We start from the raw sequence: 19,046 nt of genomic DNA on the forward strand, positions 1-19,046 counted from the left end.
AAAATTTTTAAATAAACAATTTACAAGCATTAAAAAAAAGATTTTTTTAGAATTTTTGTTCAGTTTTTATAATTTTTCAAAACTTATCCCTTCAGAATACCTTTAAATGCTAAAAATATGGTGTCAACAATGTTCCAATACGCCATTTTGAATTTTTAAAAACTGACTTCAGAATCGTAATGAGCGACCTAAAAACCAAGGAGTAGAAAGATTTATTTAAATTTGTTAAAAAGATTGTTGAAAAATGAATTTTCTCTTAAAAAATAGCAATGTTTATACTTAGTTAATTCATAATTCTTTATAATTTCGCCTGCTACACTTATTATTTTTGTTTCACTTCACAATGCTTTCGTTATAGTGGAAAAAATGTTTTAGGAATACTGCTTCAAAAACTTTAAATCTAGAGATGAAAGTTGCTAAAAGAAAAGGTGGCAAAATAGGTTAAAACTGGGACGCAAAAAATTAATGAGTAAAATAACACATCGAAAATAATTTAAAATTTTTGTTACCTTAATCGTTATAGAACATAACTTTTTTAACTTTTTTGTTTAAATCTGTATAGAAAAGTGTTAAAGAAAAAAAAGTTTACAAATCTACAAATAAATAAATTTTAACTAATTCAAAAGTAAATAATCGAAAAAATACGAAATTGTGGTATAAACAGCGCAATATAAAGTATTTCAAAATAGAGGATTTTTTGAAAACAATTGAAATGTTTGGAAATAGAAAACAATAGTTGGACTTATAACAAAAAAAAAATCGGAAATTTATGAGTAAGTCACTGTTATTTGTGTTAATTTAAGGTGGTTTAAACAGAAATAATACATAGATGAACATAGTTTTTCAAAATAAAGTAATTTTTAAAACCTATTTTTTCGGCATCACAAAGGCTTGAAAAGTGGAGATTTACATGAATTAGATGTTGGTCAAAATCGGGCAAATGTAATACTTACTCATTATGATGAGAATGTAAAAATAAATTTTTAATTAAAAATTTAAAAAAAATAGAAAATGGCGGACACAATATGGCTACCCAATATGACGGAAAAATTTGAAATTGATATGCTTCGTTCAAAATTCGGTGCTAGTGAATTTGTAGGGTCGGTAAATCAAAATTTCAGGATCGATTTAACAAATTCAAAATTTGGATTCATAGACACCAAAAATCTCCGTGTACCGAATTTTAAACTAATCGAATCAATGGTAAATTATTCCGTTATGATGAGCCAGCCATTATGAATTTTTTAAATCTAACCTCAAATTCGAATTCAGGGACCTCGAAAACAACAGTGTACTCATTGATACTTAAATAGAAAAAGATTTACTATTTTCTTCAAATGTGTACAAATACGTCCAAAATCACAAAAACGGAACGTCTTTTTATTGGGATATATATGAGCCATGGACTGTCAAGGGGTTAGATAAAAAAAAAGGGCTAAAAATAAAAGAAGTTCACTAAATTCAAAAGTTAGCAATCGAAAACTTACGATATTCTAGTAAAAACAGTGCAACATGAACTAATCAGAAACATTATGAAAAAAATTGCAATTTTTGGAAATGTATAGCAATGGTTCACTTAAAAAAAAAAATTTAAAAAAAAAAAAAAATTCGGTATTTTATGTGTAAGTTACTTTAATTTATGTTAATTGAAGGTGGTTTAAAGAGAAATAATACATATTTGAACACATTTTTTCAAAATAAAGTGATTTTGCTCTGCATTTTACCCATTTTTCATCCGTTTTTGTCATTTTTTGTCTTTTTTTAAAAAAGTGCTATAACTTTTTTGTTTTAATCGCTATAAAAAATTGTCAAAGGAAAAAAGTGTTTATTTTTAGTCGTAATTTTCGAAAAAAAATTGAAAAAATTTTTTTTTTGAAAAATGCGAATTTTTGAAATTTTTAAAAACTCAAAATTTGAATAATTTTGTTGATTTTTGACGAAATCATCTGGCCAACGAACTCAGGCGAGATTTTGGTACACTTAAAGTGTATACCAAATTTGAAGTCGATTCATTAAAATTTGTTCGAGTTATCGTCGGACAAAATTTGTCTACAGACATACATACATACATACAGACATACATACAGACAAACATTTTTTTAAGACCCATTTTTTCGGCATCAGAAAGTCTCAAAACGTCGAGATTCACTGGAATTAGAGAAGGCTCAAAATCGCCCAAATGTAATACCTTCTCATTATGATGAGAATGTAAAAAAATAAAGATAATTGGGCTTCTATTATACATGAACAAAAAATGTATAGCATACATTTTAATTAAACAAATATATTTAAAGATACTCGCATATAAATGTCGGAATTTTCATGAAAATAAAATTAACAGATTTCGACTTTCATTATACATAAATCTCTTCGTTATAAAAAGGCGAACAAAAAATGTATGACGCACTTTTTGAGTAAATCAATATATTCGAAGATAATTGCATATAAAGGTCGGAATTTTCATGAAAATAAAATTAACAGATTTCGGCTTTCATTAAACATGAATCTCTTCGTTATAAAAAGGTGAACAAAAAATGTATAGCGCACTGTTTGATTCAACCAATATATTCCAAGATAATCGTATATAAAGGTCAGATTTTTTGTAAAAATTAAATTAACAGATTTGGGCTTCTATTATAAAATCTCTAAATTCTTTTCATTATAAAAAGGAAAACGAAAAATGTATAGCCCACTTTTGGATTAAACAAATATATTTGACGATAATTGCATATAACCGGCGTGTAGAAATTTATAGTGGAAGTGTATGAGAAACCGTCCAGTTGTGCTAAATTCAACCTACAATCTAGATGAGAAAACTGGACATGCTTGAACGTGGGATGTAACGCTAGCATAGTCAAGATTTTGTACAGGTCTTCTATCTAGTACTTGTCTAGTAAAATAAAGTGATTCTAGCCAATTCCACGATAATAAAAAAAGCAGTTACTATAATATAAATGATACTTAAAAATATAAAAGAATATTTTTCAATTTTACTCTTTCGTTTGATTAACATAAATTATATTACAAAAGTATTTTTTAATATCACAATTCCTCTCACAATTATTTTTAAAATTAATTGTAATACATTTTGTTAAATTCGATTTTTTATTTAAAACAGAAACACATTCACCTCAAAAATCGTACTTGTATATTGATAACTAATTACATATATTCTTGGAATCACAAAAAATTCACTCAAAATTGTCAAATTTTATTATTTGTTATACAAAGATTGTATATATTAAAAGGCAACCTCTGACACTATGAATAACACATATCGCATGTCCTTTTTCTAATAAATGTTTGTTTTATGCTATATATTTTAACCTGCAATTATCTCGCAAATTTAAATTTTCGAAATTTTTTCAAAATTTGTTTTCTAGTGTACCTCAGCATCCACTGGATCTATCAAAAAGTGCGCAATACATTTTTTGTTCGACACATTTTGACTATTTTTTTTGTGGTATTACGAATCGATTATCTAGCAAAATTATTTTTTCGAAAATTTTCAAAAATATTTTTGAGTGTAGCTCAGCATCCGCTGAACCAATCAAAAAGTGCGCCATACATTTTTTGTTCGAAACTTTTTGACTATTTTATTTATAGTATTCCGGAGAAGTTATCTCGAAAATTTAATTTTGAGAAATTTTCCGGAAATTTATTTGATTGTAGCTCAGCATCCGCTGAACCAATCAAAAAGTGCCCTACACATTTTTTGTTTGGTTCTTTTTTCTAAAGACAGTTATGGTATTCCGGAGCGATTATCTCGAAAATTTAATTTTTCATAATTTTTCCGAAATTTATTTGATTGTAGCTCAGCATCCGCTGCACCAATCAAGAAGTGTCCCATACATTTTTTGTTCAAAACTTTTTCCTTATTTTATTGGCGGTATTCCCGACCGATAACCTTGCAAATTTAATTTCTTGTAATTTTTTCCAAATTTGTTTTTTACTGTAGCTCAGCATCCACTGGACCAATCAAAAGTACTCCATACATTTTTTGTTCGAAACTTTTTGACTATTTTATTTATGGTATTCCGGAAAAGTTATCTCGAAAATTTAATTTTTCAAAAATTTTTCCCAAGATTTTTTGAGTGTAGCTCAGCCCCAGGTGAAAAAATTAACGTTAATAACGTTACTAATGTTACTGACATTACTAATGTTACTAACGTTAGTACCTATAAAAAAATTAAGAGTTTCTACAATATATTTTCACAGAAACTTTGCCACTACTTTCCCATTACCACTTTCACTTCCACTTAAACTTTTTATTATTTTCATTCCCATTTCCACTTATTCTTTTTCTGATTCTCATTCGTACTTCCATTCTCACTTCTACTCTTTCTAATTCTCATTCCCACTTCACTTCCACTTTTTCTAATTTTCATTCCCATTTCCACTTCCACTTTTTTATATTCATTGCCACTTCCACTTTTTCTAATTTTCATTCCCATTCCTATTTCCACTTCCAGGTTTTTATATTCATTGCCACTACCACTTTTTCTAATTCTCATTCACACTTTCACTTCCACTTGTTCCAATTTTTATTCCCATTTCATCTTTTACTTTTTTATTTTCATTACAACTTTTTTATATTTTCACTCCCACTTCCATTCCTAATGTTTTAAATTTTCATTATCACTTTCACTTATTCTAATTTCCATCCATGGTAATTAAAAAAAGTGGAAATGGTTGTATAAATGGAAATTAGAAAGAGTTTTAGTCGAAATGGCAACAGCTAATGAAAATTAGAAGTGGAAAAAATGGGAGTAGAAGTGGGAATGAAAATTAGAAAAAGGGAAGTGGGAATAAAAATTAGAAAAAGTGGAAGTGGTAATGAAAATAAAAAAGTGAAAGTGGAAGTGAAAGTGGAAATGAGAATTAGAAAGAGTGCAAGTGGGAATGGAAGTGCGAATGGGAATTAGAAAAAGTAAAGTGGAAACGGTAATGAAAATAAAAAAGTGGAAGTGATAATAGAAATAAAAATTATAAAAAGTGCGGGTAAGAACATTAAATACTTCCTGGTGGTCGATTTTCGACAAGTTTCTGCAAAAATACAATTTAGAAACATTTTCTTAATTTTTTTATATGTACTAGCGTTAGTAACCTTAGTAACGTTAGTAATATTAGTAACGTTAGTAAAGTTAATTTTTCTACCTGGGGCATCTGCTGGACCAATCAAAAAGTGCGCCATACATTTTTTGTTCGAGACGTTTTGCTCAGTTTATTGGTAATATTCCCGAACGGTTATATCGCGAATTTAATTTTCCTAAAATTTTTTCCATGATTTCATGAGTGTAGCTCAGCATCCGCTGGACCAATCAAAAATTGCGCCATACAGTTTTTGTTCCAGACTTTTTGCTCAATTTATTGGAAATATTCCCGAACGATTATCTCGCGAATTTAATTTTCCGAAAATTTTTCCCACGATTTTTGGACCAACTCGAAGTTTCTGCGCATCTCTGGCAATTTTTACTCCAAAAATAGTAAAATTTACTCTAGAAATAGTAAAACTTACTACGGAAACAGTAAAATTTACTACAGAAATAATAATTTTTACTATTTTTGGAGTAAAAATTGCCAGAGATGCGCAGAAACTTCGAGTTGGTCCAGTTTTACTCTGAAAGTAGTAAAAATTACTTTTTCTTTTTCTCCGTGTAGCTCAGCATCCGCTGAAACAATCAAAAAGTGCGCGCCATACATTTTTTGTTCGAGACTTTTTGCTCAATTTATTGGTAATATTCCCGAACGAATATCTTGCGAATTTAATTTTCCGAAAATTTTTCCCACGATTTTATGAGTGTAGCAAATATTATTGTTTCAATCATTTAACTATATATTTTATCATTTTTAACAGATTTGAGATAAAATTTCAACCTCATCCACCGCCAGGGCAATTTATTTCTACACTTATAGGTGTATTTTGTGCTAGAAAATGCAATAAAATAGTCTGTCTAAGAAAAATGGAATTTTTTTGAAAAATTTTTTTTTTCGAAAATCATTTTAATAGTCATAAAAGGGTGTTCCTCTGCTCGGATCGGGCTGTCAATTTTTTTCTACACATTTAGGTGTATTTTGTGCAAGAAAATGCAATAAAATAGTCTGCCTAAGAAAAATTGAATTCTTTTGAAAATTTTTTTTTTACGAACATCGCTTTAATGGTCATAAAATTGGTGTTCCTCTACTCGGATCAGGCTGTCAATTTTTTCTACACTTTTAAGTGTATTTTGTGCAAGAAATTGCAATAAAATAGTCTGCCCAAGAAAAATTGAAATTTTTTCAAAATTTTTTTTTCACGAAAATCGCTTTAATGATCATAAAATTGGTGTTCCTCTACTCGGATCGGGCTGTCAATTTTTTTCTACACTTTTAGGTGTATTTTGTGCAAGAAAATGCAATAAAATTGTCTGCCTAAGAAAAATTCAATTTTTTTGAAAATTTTTTTTTCACGAAAATCGCATTAATGATCATAAAATTGGTGTTCCTCTACTCGGATCGGGCTGTCAATTTTTTTCTACACTTTTAGGTGTATTTTGTGCAAGAAAATGCAATAAAATAGTCTGCCTAAGAAAAATTGAATTTTTTTGAAAAATTTTTTTTTTTCGAAAATCGCTTTAATGGTCATAAGATTGGTGTTCCTCTACTCGGATCAGGCTGTCAATTTTTTCTACACTTTTAAGTGTATTTTGTGCAAGAAATTGCAATAAAATAGTCTGCCCAAGAAAAATTGAAATTTTTTCAAAATTTTTTTTTACGAAAATCGCTTTAATGATCATAAAATTGGTGTTCCTCTACTCGGATCGGGCTGTCAATTTTTTTCTACACTTTTAGGTGTATTTTGTGCAAGAAAATGCAATAAAATTGTCTGCCTAAGAAAAATTCAATTTTTTTGAAAATTTTTTTTTCACGAAAATCGCTTTAATGATCATAAAATTGGTGTTCCTCTACTCGGATCGGGCTGTCAATTTTTTTCTACACTTTTAGGTGTATTTTGTGCAAGAAAATGCAATAAAATAGTCTGCCTAAGAAAAATTGAATTTTTTTGAAAAATTTTTTTTTTTCGAAAATCGCTTTAATGGTCATAAAATTGGTGTTCCTCTACTCGGATCAGGCTGTCAATTTTTTCTACACTTTTAAGTGTATTTTGTGCAAGAAATTGCAATAAAATAGTCTGCCCAAGAAAAATTGAAATTTTTTCAAAATTTTTTTTTACGAAAATCTTTTTAATGGTCATAAATTTGGTGTTCCTCTACTCGGATCGGGCTGTCAATTTTTACATTCTCATCATAATGAGAAGGTATTACATTTGGGCGATTTTGAGCATTCACTAATTTTAGTAAATCTCGACTTTTTGAGACTTTCTGATGCCGAAAAAATGGGTCTTAAAAAAATGTCTGTCTGTATGTATGTCTGTAGACAAAATTTGGTCCGACGATAACTCGAACAAATTTTAATGAATCGACTTCAAATTTGGTATACACCTTAAGTGTACCAAAATCTCGCCTGAGTTCGTTGGCCAGATGATTTCGTTGAAAAACAACAAAATAATTCAAATTTTTAGTTTTTAAAAAGTTCTAAAATTCGCATTTTTCAAAAAAAAATTTTTTTAAATTTTTTTTCGAAAATTACGACTAAAAATAAACACTTTCTTCCTTTGACAATTTTTAATAGCGATTAAAACAAAAAAGTTATACCATTTTTTTAAAAAAAGACAAAAAATGACAAAAACGGATGAAAAATGGGTAAAATGCAGGGCAAAATTACTTTATTTTGAGAAAATATGAGCAACTATGTATTATTTCTCTTTAAACCACCTTAAATTAACATAAATGAAAGTAACTTACTCATAAAATTATGAATTTTTTTTTTTTTTTTAAATTTTTTTATAAGTCCAACCATTGTTATCCATTTCCAAACGTTGCAATTGTTTTATAAAAAATCCTTTATTCCAAAATAGTTTATATTGCGCTGTTTATACGAGATTTTCTTATGTTTTCGGTTACTAACTCCCTGAATCCAAATTTGAGGTAAAATTTAAAAAATTCAAAATTGCAAACCAATATGGAGGAAATTGTAAAATTGCTTCGATTTGTTCAAAATTCGGTACTGGTGGATTTTTGGCGTCTATGAATCCAAATTTAGTATCTGTTAAATCTATCCCCAAATTTGATTCATTGACCCCAAAAACCCCCTAGCACCGAATTTTGCATGAAAAGAATCAATTCTAAATTTTTCCGTCGTATGGGTAGCCATATTAGGTCCGCTATTTTAGATTTTTTTAAATCTGACCTTTTTGGATTCAATGACCCCAAAAACTTTAAATACAATTATATGATATTTCTGTGGAAACTTTTTTTTGGACCGTTTTGAGCCCACAAACGATTTTTATGCTAGATTGCTTCTATTTGTAGAATTCCAATTCTAATTTTATATTAAAAAATCTTAATTTTACTTTAGAACTAATATGACATACGTAAAGAAAATAAAAAAAGAAAATAAAAACACATTTATTGACCTATTTTCAAGGCAATTTTCGTTGAAATACATATATCATAAATTTCTAATTAAAATTCTATGTACAATCTTTTATCTAACATAACTAATCAGGAAAGAAATGATTATTAAATGCACCGTCTAGTGAATCAGGAATTTTAAGAATGCGGATTCATTATTTTAACTTTTTGAATTGGAATGTAAGATTTTAAATAAAAATTCATTTCAATGAATAATTTCCTATTAATAAAAAATGTATTGCATCTGTTCAGACAATTTTGAATTGTATCGAAAAATTTTAAGTTATATTGTCATATTTCACACACAATTTAATAATTTTTAATAAACGAACTTTGTAAATAAATTTTACTCTGAAGTGTTAGATTTGCTGCCTTTAAAATTGAAAAGAAACATACCACTGTATCTCAACTTACAGGTAACCAGGAAGAATAGCTTGAAAAATGTAAATATGATTTAAATCAAACTCAATTAGAGATTTATTTTTAAGAATGCGAATTCAATACAGCTTCCGACTGATTCAAAAATATTAAATAGCTTTTAATTTCCTTGGTAGCTTAATTTATTTTAATGCAGAAATTTCTTTAAATGGAAAATATATATTCTTTTAATAAATTTTCTTGTACAGAAATTTGCAAAGGAAATTTAGTAACTAATGTTCCTGCACAAGTTCCTGTACAGGATCTCTGTTCCAATATCCTGCAAGTGATCCTAGTGTGATCCTGTGTAGAATTCTTAACAGGATTCCTCAAAGAACCTATAAGAATCCTATATAGTAATCTCTAGAAATCCTTTAAGGATTATTAAATACAGGAATTTTTAACTAATTGTAAGTATGTTTCAAAATTCAAGACTAAGGTTTTATTACAAGTGTTTAGGAAGTAAACTTCTTTCAAATTTTAGTGAATCTGTACGTTTTGAGACCTCTCGATGCCAAAAAAGTATGTTTTGAAATCCTGTCTGTCTGTCTGTTTGTCGTCTGTAGTCTGTCTGTGGACTCATTTTGTCCCCACGATAACTTGAACATATCATAACGAATCGCTTTGATAGTTGGTACACGCTTTCAACATGTAAAAATGAAGCCTGAGTTCGTTGGACAGACTAATCCGCCTAAAAATTCAAAATGTATTCAAATTTTAAATTTTTAAAAATTTCAATTCTTCTTGAAAAATTTTTTTTTTAATTTTCTCTTAAAATACTCCCAAAAGTAAACTTTTTTTTCTTTAACCCTTTTCGATACAGATTAAAACAAAAAAGTTAAAAAAGTTATGTTCTATTACGTTTAAGGTAACAAAAATTTTAAATTTTTTTCGATGTATTATTTTACTCATTAATTTTTTGCGGCACAGTTTTAACCTATTTTGCCACCTTTTCTTTTAGCAACTTTCCTCTCTATAGATTTAAAGTTTTTAAAGCAGTATTCATAAAACATTTTTTCCACTATAACGAAAGCATTGTGAAGTGAAACAAAAATAATAAGTGTAGCTGGCAAAATTATAAAGAATTATAAATTAACTAAGTATAAACATTGCTATTTTTTAAGAGAAAATTCATTTTTCAACAGTCTTTTAACAAATTTAAATAAATTTTTCTACTCCTTGGTTTTTTAGGTCGCTCATTACGATTCTGAAGTCAGTTTTTAAAAATTCAAAATGAATGGGTTAATGCATGCCTACTTTTCCTATTGTATGTTTCTAATTTTCGAGCGTGAAACGCGAGTGTCGTGATGAGAATGTTATCCTTAAAGTCAAAGTACTTTAAGAAAATGAAATTTAATTTATAAAAAACCAAAGATTTCACTTATATAAATTGTACAAAAAAATTTTTATGAATAAAAACATGAGGGCAAAACCTCATATAATAAATTTGTTGATTTAAAAATGCATTTACTTTAAAGTTCTTTTTTTTAATGTTTTTAAATTTTCAATTAATTTTTTCTTTTACTCAATTGAAATTAGTTCAAAGCGGAATATCTTATTTTAGTAAATAATTTGGTTTGTCGATTTTCGTTAATTACAAAGACCTGGCCAATCCACGGCGCAATATTAAGGAACTAAGTTTGAACAGCTACAGTGCCGTCATTCTCTTCTTTTTGCCCGATAAAAAATTTATTCTAATACCTTTAAACCTTACCTATTTCTATAATTTAATTTAACGCATTTTAATAAAAAGTATGAGTTGTTTCTAATAAATTTTTCAAAACAAGTCGATTATATGAAGATTCCCTTTTAAAATAACTACTTTTGTACTTATTTTAAATCTGTGTGTAATTAATTTTACTCTTTTTAATAAAATTAATAAAAATAATTTCTTTCTTCTTGACATTTTACTTCAAAATTAATTAAATCAACTACAAAGTCTGAAACAACTACAAAATCTCATTCTACCAAATAGATTCTTGGGTCATTCAACTACTTTCTGGTAGTACAATTAATACAATATTTAAATTTAATAGGAAAATTTTTGTATTACAGAGTGTAGTTAAAAAGTAATTAATGCTAATAGGTTTTGAATTGTAATAAACAAACAAAGCGCATAGCGCGATGCTTAAACAATGAGCGCAAAGCGCGTATCAATATCGAACCGCGAAGCGGGACAAAGGTCTTTCGCGCGCCCCGGGGCGCGCTCAAACTAGCGGGCGAAGCGAGCCCCTATGCGCGAAGCGCGTGATGAGAATGTGGCCGCCCCCGCAGGGGGCTGCCGGATTTTTTTCTACACTTTTAAGTGTATTTTGTGCAAGAAAATGCAATAAAATAGTCTGCCTAAGAAAAATTGAATTTTTTTGAAAATTTTTTTTTTCACGAAAATCGCTTTAATGGTCATAAAATTGGTGTTCCTCTACTCGGATCGGGCTGTCAATTTTTTTCTACACTTTTAAGTGTATTTTGTGCAAGAAATTGCAATAAAATAGTCTGCCTAAGAAAAATTGAATTTTTTTGAAAATTTTTTTTTTTCAAAAATCGCTTTAATGGTCATAAAATTGGTGTTCCTCCACTCGGATCAGGCTGTCAATTTTTTTCTACACTTTTAAGTGTATTTTGTGCAAGAAATTGCAATAAAATAGTCTGCCTAAGAAAAATTCAATTTTTTTGAAAATTTTTTTTTTCACGAAAATCGCTTTAATGGTCATAAAATTGGTGTTCCTCTACTCGGATCGGGCTGTCAATTTTTTTCTACACTTTTAAGTGTATTTTGTGCAAGAAATTGCAATAAAATAGTCTGCCTAAGAAAAATTGAATTTTTTTGAAAATTTTTTTTTTCGAAAATCGCTTTAATGGTCATAAAATAGGTGTTCCTCTACTCGGATCAGGCTGTCAATTTTTTTCTACACTTTTAGGTGTATTTTGTGCAAGAAATTGCAATAAAATTGTCTGCCTAAGAAAAATTCAATTTTTTTGAAAATTTTTTTTTTCACGAAAATCGCTTTAATGGTCATAAAATTGGTGTTCCTCTACTCGGATCGGGCTGTCAATTTTTTCTTCACTTTTAAGTGTATTTTGTGCAAGAAATTGCAATAAAATAGTCTGCCTAAGAAAAATTGAAATTTTTTCAAAATTTTTTTTTACGAAAATCGATTTAATGGTCATAAAATTGGTGTTCCTCTACTCAGATCGGGCTGTCAATTTTTTTCTACACTTTTAGGTGTATTTTGTGCAAGAAAATGCAATAAAATTGTCTGCCTAAGAAAAATTGAATTTTTAAAAAAATTTTTTTTTTTCGAAAATCGCTTTAATGGTCATAAAATTGGTGTTCCTCCACTCGGATCGGGCTGTCAATTTTTTTCTACACTTTTATGTGTATTTTGTGCAAGAAAATGCAATAAAATAGTCTGCCTAAGAAAAATTGAATTTTTTTGAAAAATTTTTTTTTTGAATTCGCTTTAATGGTCATAAAATAGGTGTTCCTCTACTCGGATCAGGCTGTCAATTTTTTTCTACACTTTTAAGTGTATTTTGTGCAAGAAAATGCAATAAAATAGTCTGCCTAAGAAAAATTGAATTTTTTTGAAAATTTTTTTTTTCGAAAATCGCTTTAATGGTCATAAAATAGGTGTTCCTCTACTCGGATCAGGCTGTCAATTTTTTTCTACACTTTTAGGAGTATTTTGTGCAAGAAATTGCAATAAAATTGTCTGCCTAAGAAAAATTCAATTTTTTTGAAAATTTTTTTTTCACGAAAATCGCTTTAATGGTCATAAAATTAGTGTTCCTCTACTCGGATCGGGCTGTCAATTTTTTTCTACACTTTTAAGTGTATTTTGTGCAAGAAATTGCAATAAAATAGTCTGCCTAAGAAAAATTGAATTTTTTTGAAAATTTTTTTTTTCGGAAATCGCTTTAATGGTCATAAAATAGGTGTTCCTCTACTCGGATCAGGCTGTCAATTTTTTTCTACACTTTTAAGTGTATTTTGTGCAAGAAAATGCAATAAAATAGTCTGCCTAAGAAAAATTGACTTTTTTTGAAAATTTTTTTTTCACGAAAATCGCTTTAATGGTCATAAAATTGGTGTTCCTCTACTCGGATCGGGCTGTCAATTTTTTTCTACACTTTTAAGTGTATTTTGTGCAAAAAATGCAATAAAATAGTCTGCCTAAGAAAAATTGAATTTTTTTGAAAACTTTTTTTTTTCGAAAATCGCTTTAATGGTCATAAAATTGGTGTTCCTCCACTCGGATCGGGCTGTCAATTTTTTTCTACACTTTTATGTGTATTTTGTGCAAGAAAATGCAATAAAATAGTCTGCGTAAGAAAAATTGAATTTTTTTGAAAATTTTTTTTTTCGAAAATCGCTTTAATGGTCATAAAGTAGGTGTTCCTCCACTCTGATCAGGCTGTCAATTTTTTTCTACACTTTTAAGTATATTTTGTGCAAGAAAATGCAATAAAATAGTCTGCCTAAGAAAAATTGAATTTTTTTGAAAAATTTTTTTTTTGAATTCGCTTTAATGGTCATAAAATAGGTGTTCCTCTACTCGGATCAGGCTGTCAATTTTTTTCTACACTTTTAAGTGTATTTTGTGCAAGAAAATGCAATAAAATAGTCTGCCTAAGAAAAATTGAATTTTTTTGAAAATTTTTTTTTTCGAAAATCGCTTTAATGGTCATAAAATAGGTGTTCCTCTACTCGGATCAGGCTGTCAATTTTTTTCTACACTTTTAGGAGTATTTTGTGCAAGAAATTGCAATAAAATTGTCTGCCTAAGAAAAATTCAATTTTTTTGAAAATTTTTTTTTCACGAAAATCGCTTTAATGGTCATAAAATTAGTGTTCCTCTACTCGGATCGGGCTGTCAATTTTTTTCTACACTTTTAAGTGTATTTTGTGCAAGAAATTGCAATAAAATAGTCTGCCTAAGAAAAATTGAATTTTTTTGAAAATTTTTTTTTTCGGAAATCGCTTTAATGGTCATAAAATAGGTGTTCCTCTACTCGGATCAGGCTGTCAATTTTTTCTACACTTTTAAGTGTATTTTGTGCAAGAAAATGCAATAAAATAGTCTGCCTAAGAAAAATTGAATTTTTTTGAAAATTTTTTTTTCACGAAAATCGCTTTAATGGTCATAAAATTGGTGTTCCTCTACTCGGATCGGGCTGTCAATTTTTTTCTACACTTTTAAGTGTATTTTGTGCAAAAAATGCAATAAAATAGTCTGCCTAAGAAAAATTGAATTTTTTTGAAAACTTTTTTTTTTCGAAAATCGCTTTAATGGTCATAAAATTGGTGTTCCTCCACTCGGATCGGGCTGTCAATTTTTTTCTACACTTTTATGTGTATTTTGTGCAAGAAAATGCAATAAAATAGTCTGCGTAAGAAAAATTGAATTTTTTTGAAAATTTTTTTTTTCGAAAATCGCTTTAATGGTCATAAAGTAGGTGTTCCTCCACTCTGATCAGGCTGTCAATTTTTTTCTACACTTTTAAGTATATTTTGTGCAAGAAAATGCAATAAAATAGTCTGCCTAAGAAAAATTGAATTTTTTTGAAAAATTTTTTTTTTGAATTCGCTTTAATGGTCATAAAATAGGTGTTCCTCTACTCGGATCAGGCTGTCAATTTTTTTCTACACTTTTAGGAGTATTTTGTGCAAGAAATTGCAATAAAATTGTCTGCCTAAGAAAAATTCAATTTTTTTTGAAAATTTTTTTTTCACGAAAATCGCTTTAATGGTCATAAAATTGGTGTTCCTCTACTCGGATCGGGCTGTCAATTTTTTTCTACACTTTTAAGTGTATTTTGTGCAAGAAAATGCAATAAAATAGTCTGCCTAAGAAAAATTGAATTTTTTTGAAAATTTTTTTTTTCGAAAATCGCTTTAATGGTCATAAAATTGGTGTTCCTCCACTCGGATCAGGCTGTCAATTTTTTTCTACACTTTTAAGTGTATTTTGTGCAAGAAATTGCAATAAAATAGTCTGCCTAAGAAAAATTGAATTTTTTTGAAAATTTTTTTTTTCGAAAATCGCTTTACCCAGGTGCGAATTTCGGTCGGCCGCCAGAGTTGGTTCGTCGGCCCATGGTCGGCCCAACTCTGGCTGCCGACCGGTCGGCAGCCAGAGTTGGGCCGACCATGGTAAATATTTGCACCCAAAGTTGGGCCGACTATGGCTGCCGACGTCGGCAGTCACAGTTGGGCCGACCATTGCAGCCATAGTTGGGCCGACTATGGGGGATTATGGTCGGCACAACCTTGGCAGCCATAGTTGGGCCAACCTTGGCTGCCATAGTTGGGCCGACCAGGGGGGGTAATGGTCGGTCCAACTATGGCAGCCACAGTTGGGCCAACCATGGCTGCCATAGTTGGGCCGACCATGGGGGTAATGGTCGGCACAACCTTGGCAGCCATGGTTGGCCCAACTGTGGCTGCCATAGTTGGGCCGACCATTCTTCCCCATAGTCGGTCCAACTATGGCAGCCACAGTTGGGCCGACTAAGGGGAAAATGGTTGGCACAACCTTGGCAGCCATAGTTGGGCCAACCTTGGCTGCCATAGTTGGGCCGACCATGGGGGACAATGGTCGGTACGACCTTGGCAGCCAAGGTCGGTCCAACCTTGGCTGCCATAGTTGGGCCGACCATTCTTCCCCATAGTCGGCCAAACTATGGCAGCCACAGTTGGGCCGACTAGGGGGAGAATGGTCGGCATGACTTTGAAAACCGCAGTTGGGCCGACTACGGGGAATGTAGTCAGCATGACTGGCAGCCGAGTATATCGATGGTCGGTATATCAAGGATTACAGAATTATTTTTCTCAAAAGAAACACGATTGTTGTCGTGTTGTGCTAAACAACAATAAATTTTCTTGCGAGATATTATTTGCTTACAAGTGGAATGTCAAAAGTTAAGTTCGATTGATTTATAAAATGATTAAAGCGAAATCGAATTATGAGAGGATACAAAAATATAGATTTCTATCTAAATGTGAAAAGAGGAGAAACAATGAAATTTGCGAATCCGTTGATTTATCAAATCAACATGAAGATAAGACTTTATTACCGTCTTGTGAAGAAACGGCAATTAATTGCAAGTATGTATAACTATTAGGTTTTTTATAACGCAATATATGTTTAGATAAATTTGGTAATTTTTGTACAAAAAGAATAAGTTTAATTTTAAGGTTATGCCACAAAAATGTTTTGCCATTGATATAATATACTTCATAAAAATGCAATTTTTATTGCTATTAAATGTTATGTTATGTTACCTTACAATATTTTTTAAATTTCAATTTTGTATATCACTAATATTTATTCTAATAAGCCTTGATAAAAATGTAAATAATAGCGATTTTAACAATTTTTTATTTTGATAATGTTTTCAATCATCAAAATTGTATGTGTTTAATTATTTTAGATTACCTGATGAATGTCGAATGGAAGTGTCTTATTCTGAATCATTTAATATTGATGAAGATTTAATGAAAAATAAATCGGAAACATTTTCTGAATGTTTAACTGAAAATTTTCAAAATGCAACAGAAAATAATTCGGAACCGATTGCGATTGACGAAACTGAACTTGATCAATTTATTAATAAAAATCCTGTTTTGATAGACAGGAAACCAAATTTTCGAGACAAAATTGCAACATGGGCAACGAAAAACATTAAACATATTCCACATGTTGCTCTTGAGGAACTTTTAAAAATATTACGATCGGAAGGTCATTGGGAACTTCCTAAATGTGCCGAGACATTGCTACAAACGCAACGAACAAATGGTAGTGTACAAAAAATGTTGTATATAGTTTGAGATTGGGACTGATGAAAATTCTTGTTTAAATAATTTTTTTATTTTACTTTTTTATTTTTTTATTCAATATGTATATTATTTTGCTTTTTTATGAAAAAAATAGTTATATTGGATAAAAAAAGTTTATGTCTAAAAAATGGGAAAAAAAGAGAAAACAAATTGTTTAATTAAGAATTTTTATTAGACCCACTCTCAAACTATATGCAAACTATTTTTATCATTCCCAGCTAGGAAATAAAGAAAAGAAATTTAAAAAATGACCAAATTGAAAAACAATGAATTTGTTCACAAAAAATTATGATTTTTTTATTAAAAGTTAAAAAAAATTTTTTTTGTTAATTTTATCCAAAAGTCGAAGAAAAACTAAACTTTTTTCCTTTTGGCGAAATTACTCTACAGTCAACACTTTTCAAGTCTTTCAAAAAATCAAATTTTCAAAAAATCATAACTCGAAAATTTGTCCACCAAAAAAAAAAAAAAATTATGTACAAAAATGCGTATATTTTTTTTCCCTAAAAATACAATTTTAAAAAATATGTTTTCTTGTACAGAAAATACAAAAAGATTGTATGGATTTTTTTTTGTTTAAAATTTATAAGTATTTATTATAAATTAAAAACTAAAAACAATTTTTTCAGAAATTTTAAATGTTATTTTAACTCAACTCGCTTTAAATTATAAAACTTAAAAATAAATTTTCATACATTAATAATAATAAATTGTTAATAAATCTTCAAAAATTTATTAGTTTTAAAAATAAATAAAAATAAATGTAATAATTGCAGATGTTTTACTGGACTCGGACATGGAAGCTTCTGAAGACCAAATTTCGAGTGATTTAAGTACTTGGTTGTCTAATGTGAAGGACCGAGAAGGAGGGCGAAAAGGAAGAAATTCATCAGTGGCGAATCCTCAAGTGTAATAAAGTTTGGAGAAATGTGTTAAGTTATTTTTTTCCAAGAACTTTTCAACCAACTTTATTATTATTTTTTTATTATTATTATATTGTACTGAAGCCATTTTTAATTATTAAAATATAAATACATAACAATTTACACGCAAAATTTATTTCCAATTGACTTTTTTTTTACCGCATGTATCAATAATAATAGAATAAACTATCAATTAGTAAAAGCTCAAAGTATCTAAAATAAAAATTTATTTAATTGTTACATAATTTTTATTTATTTTGAAATTAAAAGTTTTATATAAATAATTTTCTTATCTAAATTGTTTTATTTTTAGATTAATTTTTTTTTCATTATTATAATTAACATTTTATTTTTATTTCAATTTTCTGAAGAGACAGTCGGCCCGTCCAAGGCCCATAGTTGGGCCGACCATCATAAAGTAAATTTCTCTCCTACCATTGACAAATGTAAAATGTTTTTGTTAATTTACTTGTAATTGATTAATTTAAAAAGAAAAAAGGTTATATGTGATTAATTTATTATTTTGAATTACTAACTTTAATTTTTTTCAAGCTGTAGCTTATAACATTTATTTTTCTCCGTGACTCATATGTCATTGCGTAGTGTAGTGGTTAGCGTATTAGACTGCGGTGCGTTAGGTTGCGAGTTCGATCCCTGCGAGCGTTAAAAATTTTAATTTGTATATATGTATGTTTACGATTGCGTTTAGTGTTTAAGTATATAAAATAAATGTATAATGAATTTAAAATGATTACTAATATATGTTATTTGTATAACAAATTTTTATATTTTAATGTTTATGGTCGGCAAAATTTTAGCTGCCAAGGTTGGCCCAACCATGGCAGCCATAGTCGGGCCGACTATGGCTGCCGACCGTCAAGTTGGATGGTCGGCAGCCAAGGTCGGCCCAACTATGGTACCCATAGTTGGCCCGACTTAGTCGACCATAGGTCGGCCGACGTTATCAATTCGCTAGTTGGCCCGACCATCGGCAGCCATAGTCGGGCCGACCAAGGCTGCCATAGTTGGGCCGACTATCATAGCCGACGGTCGGCAGCCATAGTCGGGCCGACCATGGCAGCCATAGTTGGGCCGACCTCGGCTGCCTTAGTCGGGCCGACTATGGCTGCCGACCGTCAAGTTGGATGGTCGGCAGCCAAGGTTGGCCCAACTATGGCTGCCATGGTCGGCCCGACTATGGCTGCCGACCGTCGGCAAGGATGGTCGGCCCAACTAGGGCAGCCTTGGTCGGCCCGACTATGGTACCCATAGTCGGTCCAACTTAGTCGACCATAGGTCGGCCGACGTTATCAATTCGCTAGTTGGCCCGACCTCTGGCTGCCCGAGGTGGGC

General features: G+C 29.9%; 1 protein-coding gene across 1 annotated transcript; it reads left to right on the forward strand.

The window, feature by feature from the left end:
- Positions 1-15,855: 15,855 nt before the first annotated feature.
- LOC127288807 (uncharacterized) lies at positions 15,856-17,889 on the forward strand. The gene is made up of 3 exons (XM_051316468.1): positions 15,856-16,038; positions 16,365-16,729; positions 17,547-17,889. The coding sequence occupies exons 1-3, from the start codon at positions 15,875-15,877 to the stop codon at positions 17,681-17,683; spliced, it is 666 nt and encodes a 221-aa protein (XP_051172425.1). The 5' UTR covers positions 15,856-15,874; the 3' UTR covers positions 17,684-17,889.
- Positions 17,890-19,046: the final 1,157 nt, after the last annotated feature.

The sequence above is a fragment of the Leptopilina boulardi genome, unplaced genomic scaffold, assembly GCF_019393585.1.
Source record: "Leptopilina boulardi isolate dan_hultmark-lab unplaced genomic scaffold, ZJU_Lbou_2.1 LbouV2_396, whole genome shotgun sequence".
Lineage (NCBI taxonomy): Eukaryota > Metazoa > Arthropoda > Insecta > Hymenoptera > Figitidae > Leptopilina > Leptopilina boulardi.

What these genes read in the sequence shown, in the direction of transcription:
- LOC127288807 (XM_051316468.1), top strand. Translation starts at nt 15,875, where the DNA reads ATGATTAAAGCGAAATCGAATTATGAGAGGATACAAAAATATAGATTT. An exon ending in GAAACGGCAATTAATTGCAA is followed by an intron (nt 16,039 to 16,364) that starts GTATGTATAACT and finishes TAATTATTTTAG; the next exon opens with ATTACCTGATGAATGTCGAA. An exon ending in ACAAACGCAACGAACAAATG is followed by an intron (nt 16,730 to 17,546) that starts GTAGTGTACAAA and finishes TAATAATTGCAG; the next exon opens with ATGTTTTACTGGACTCGGAC.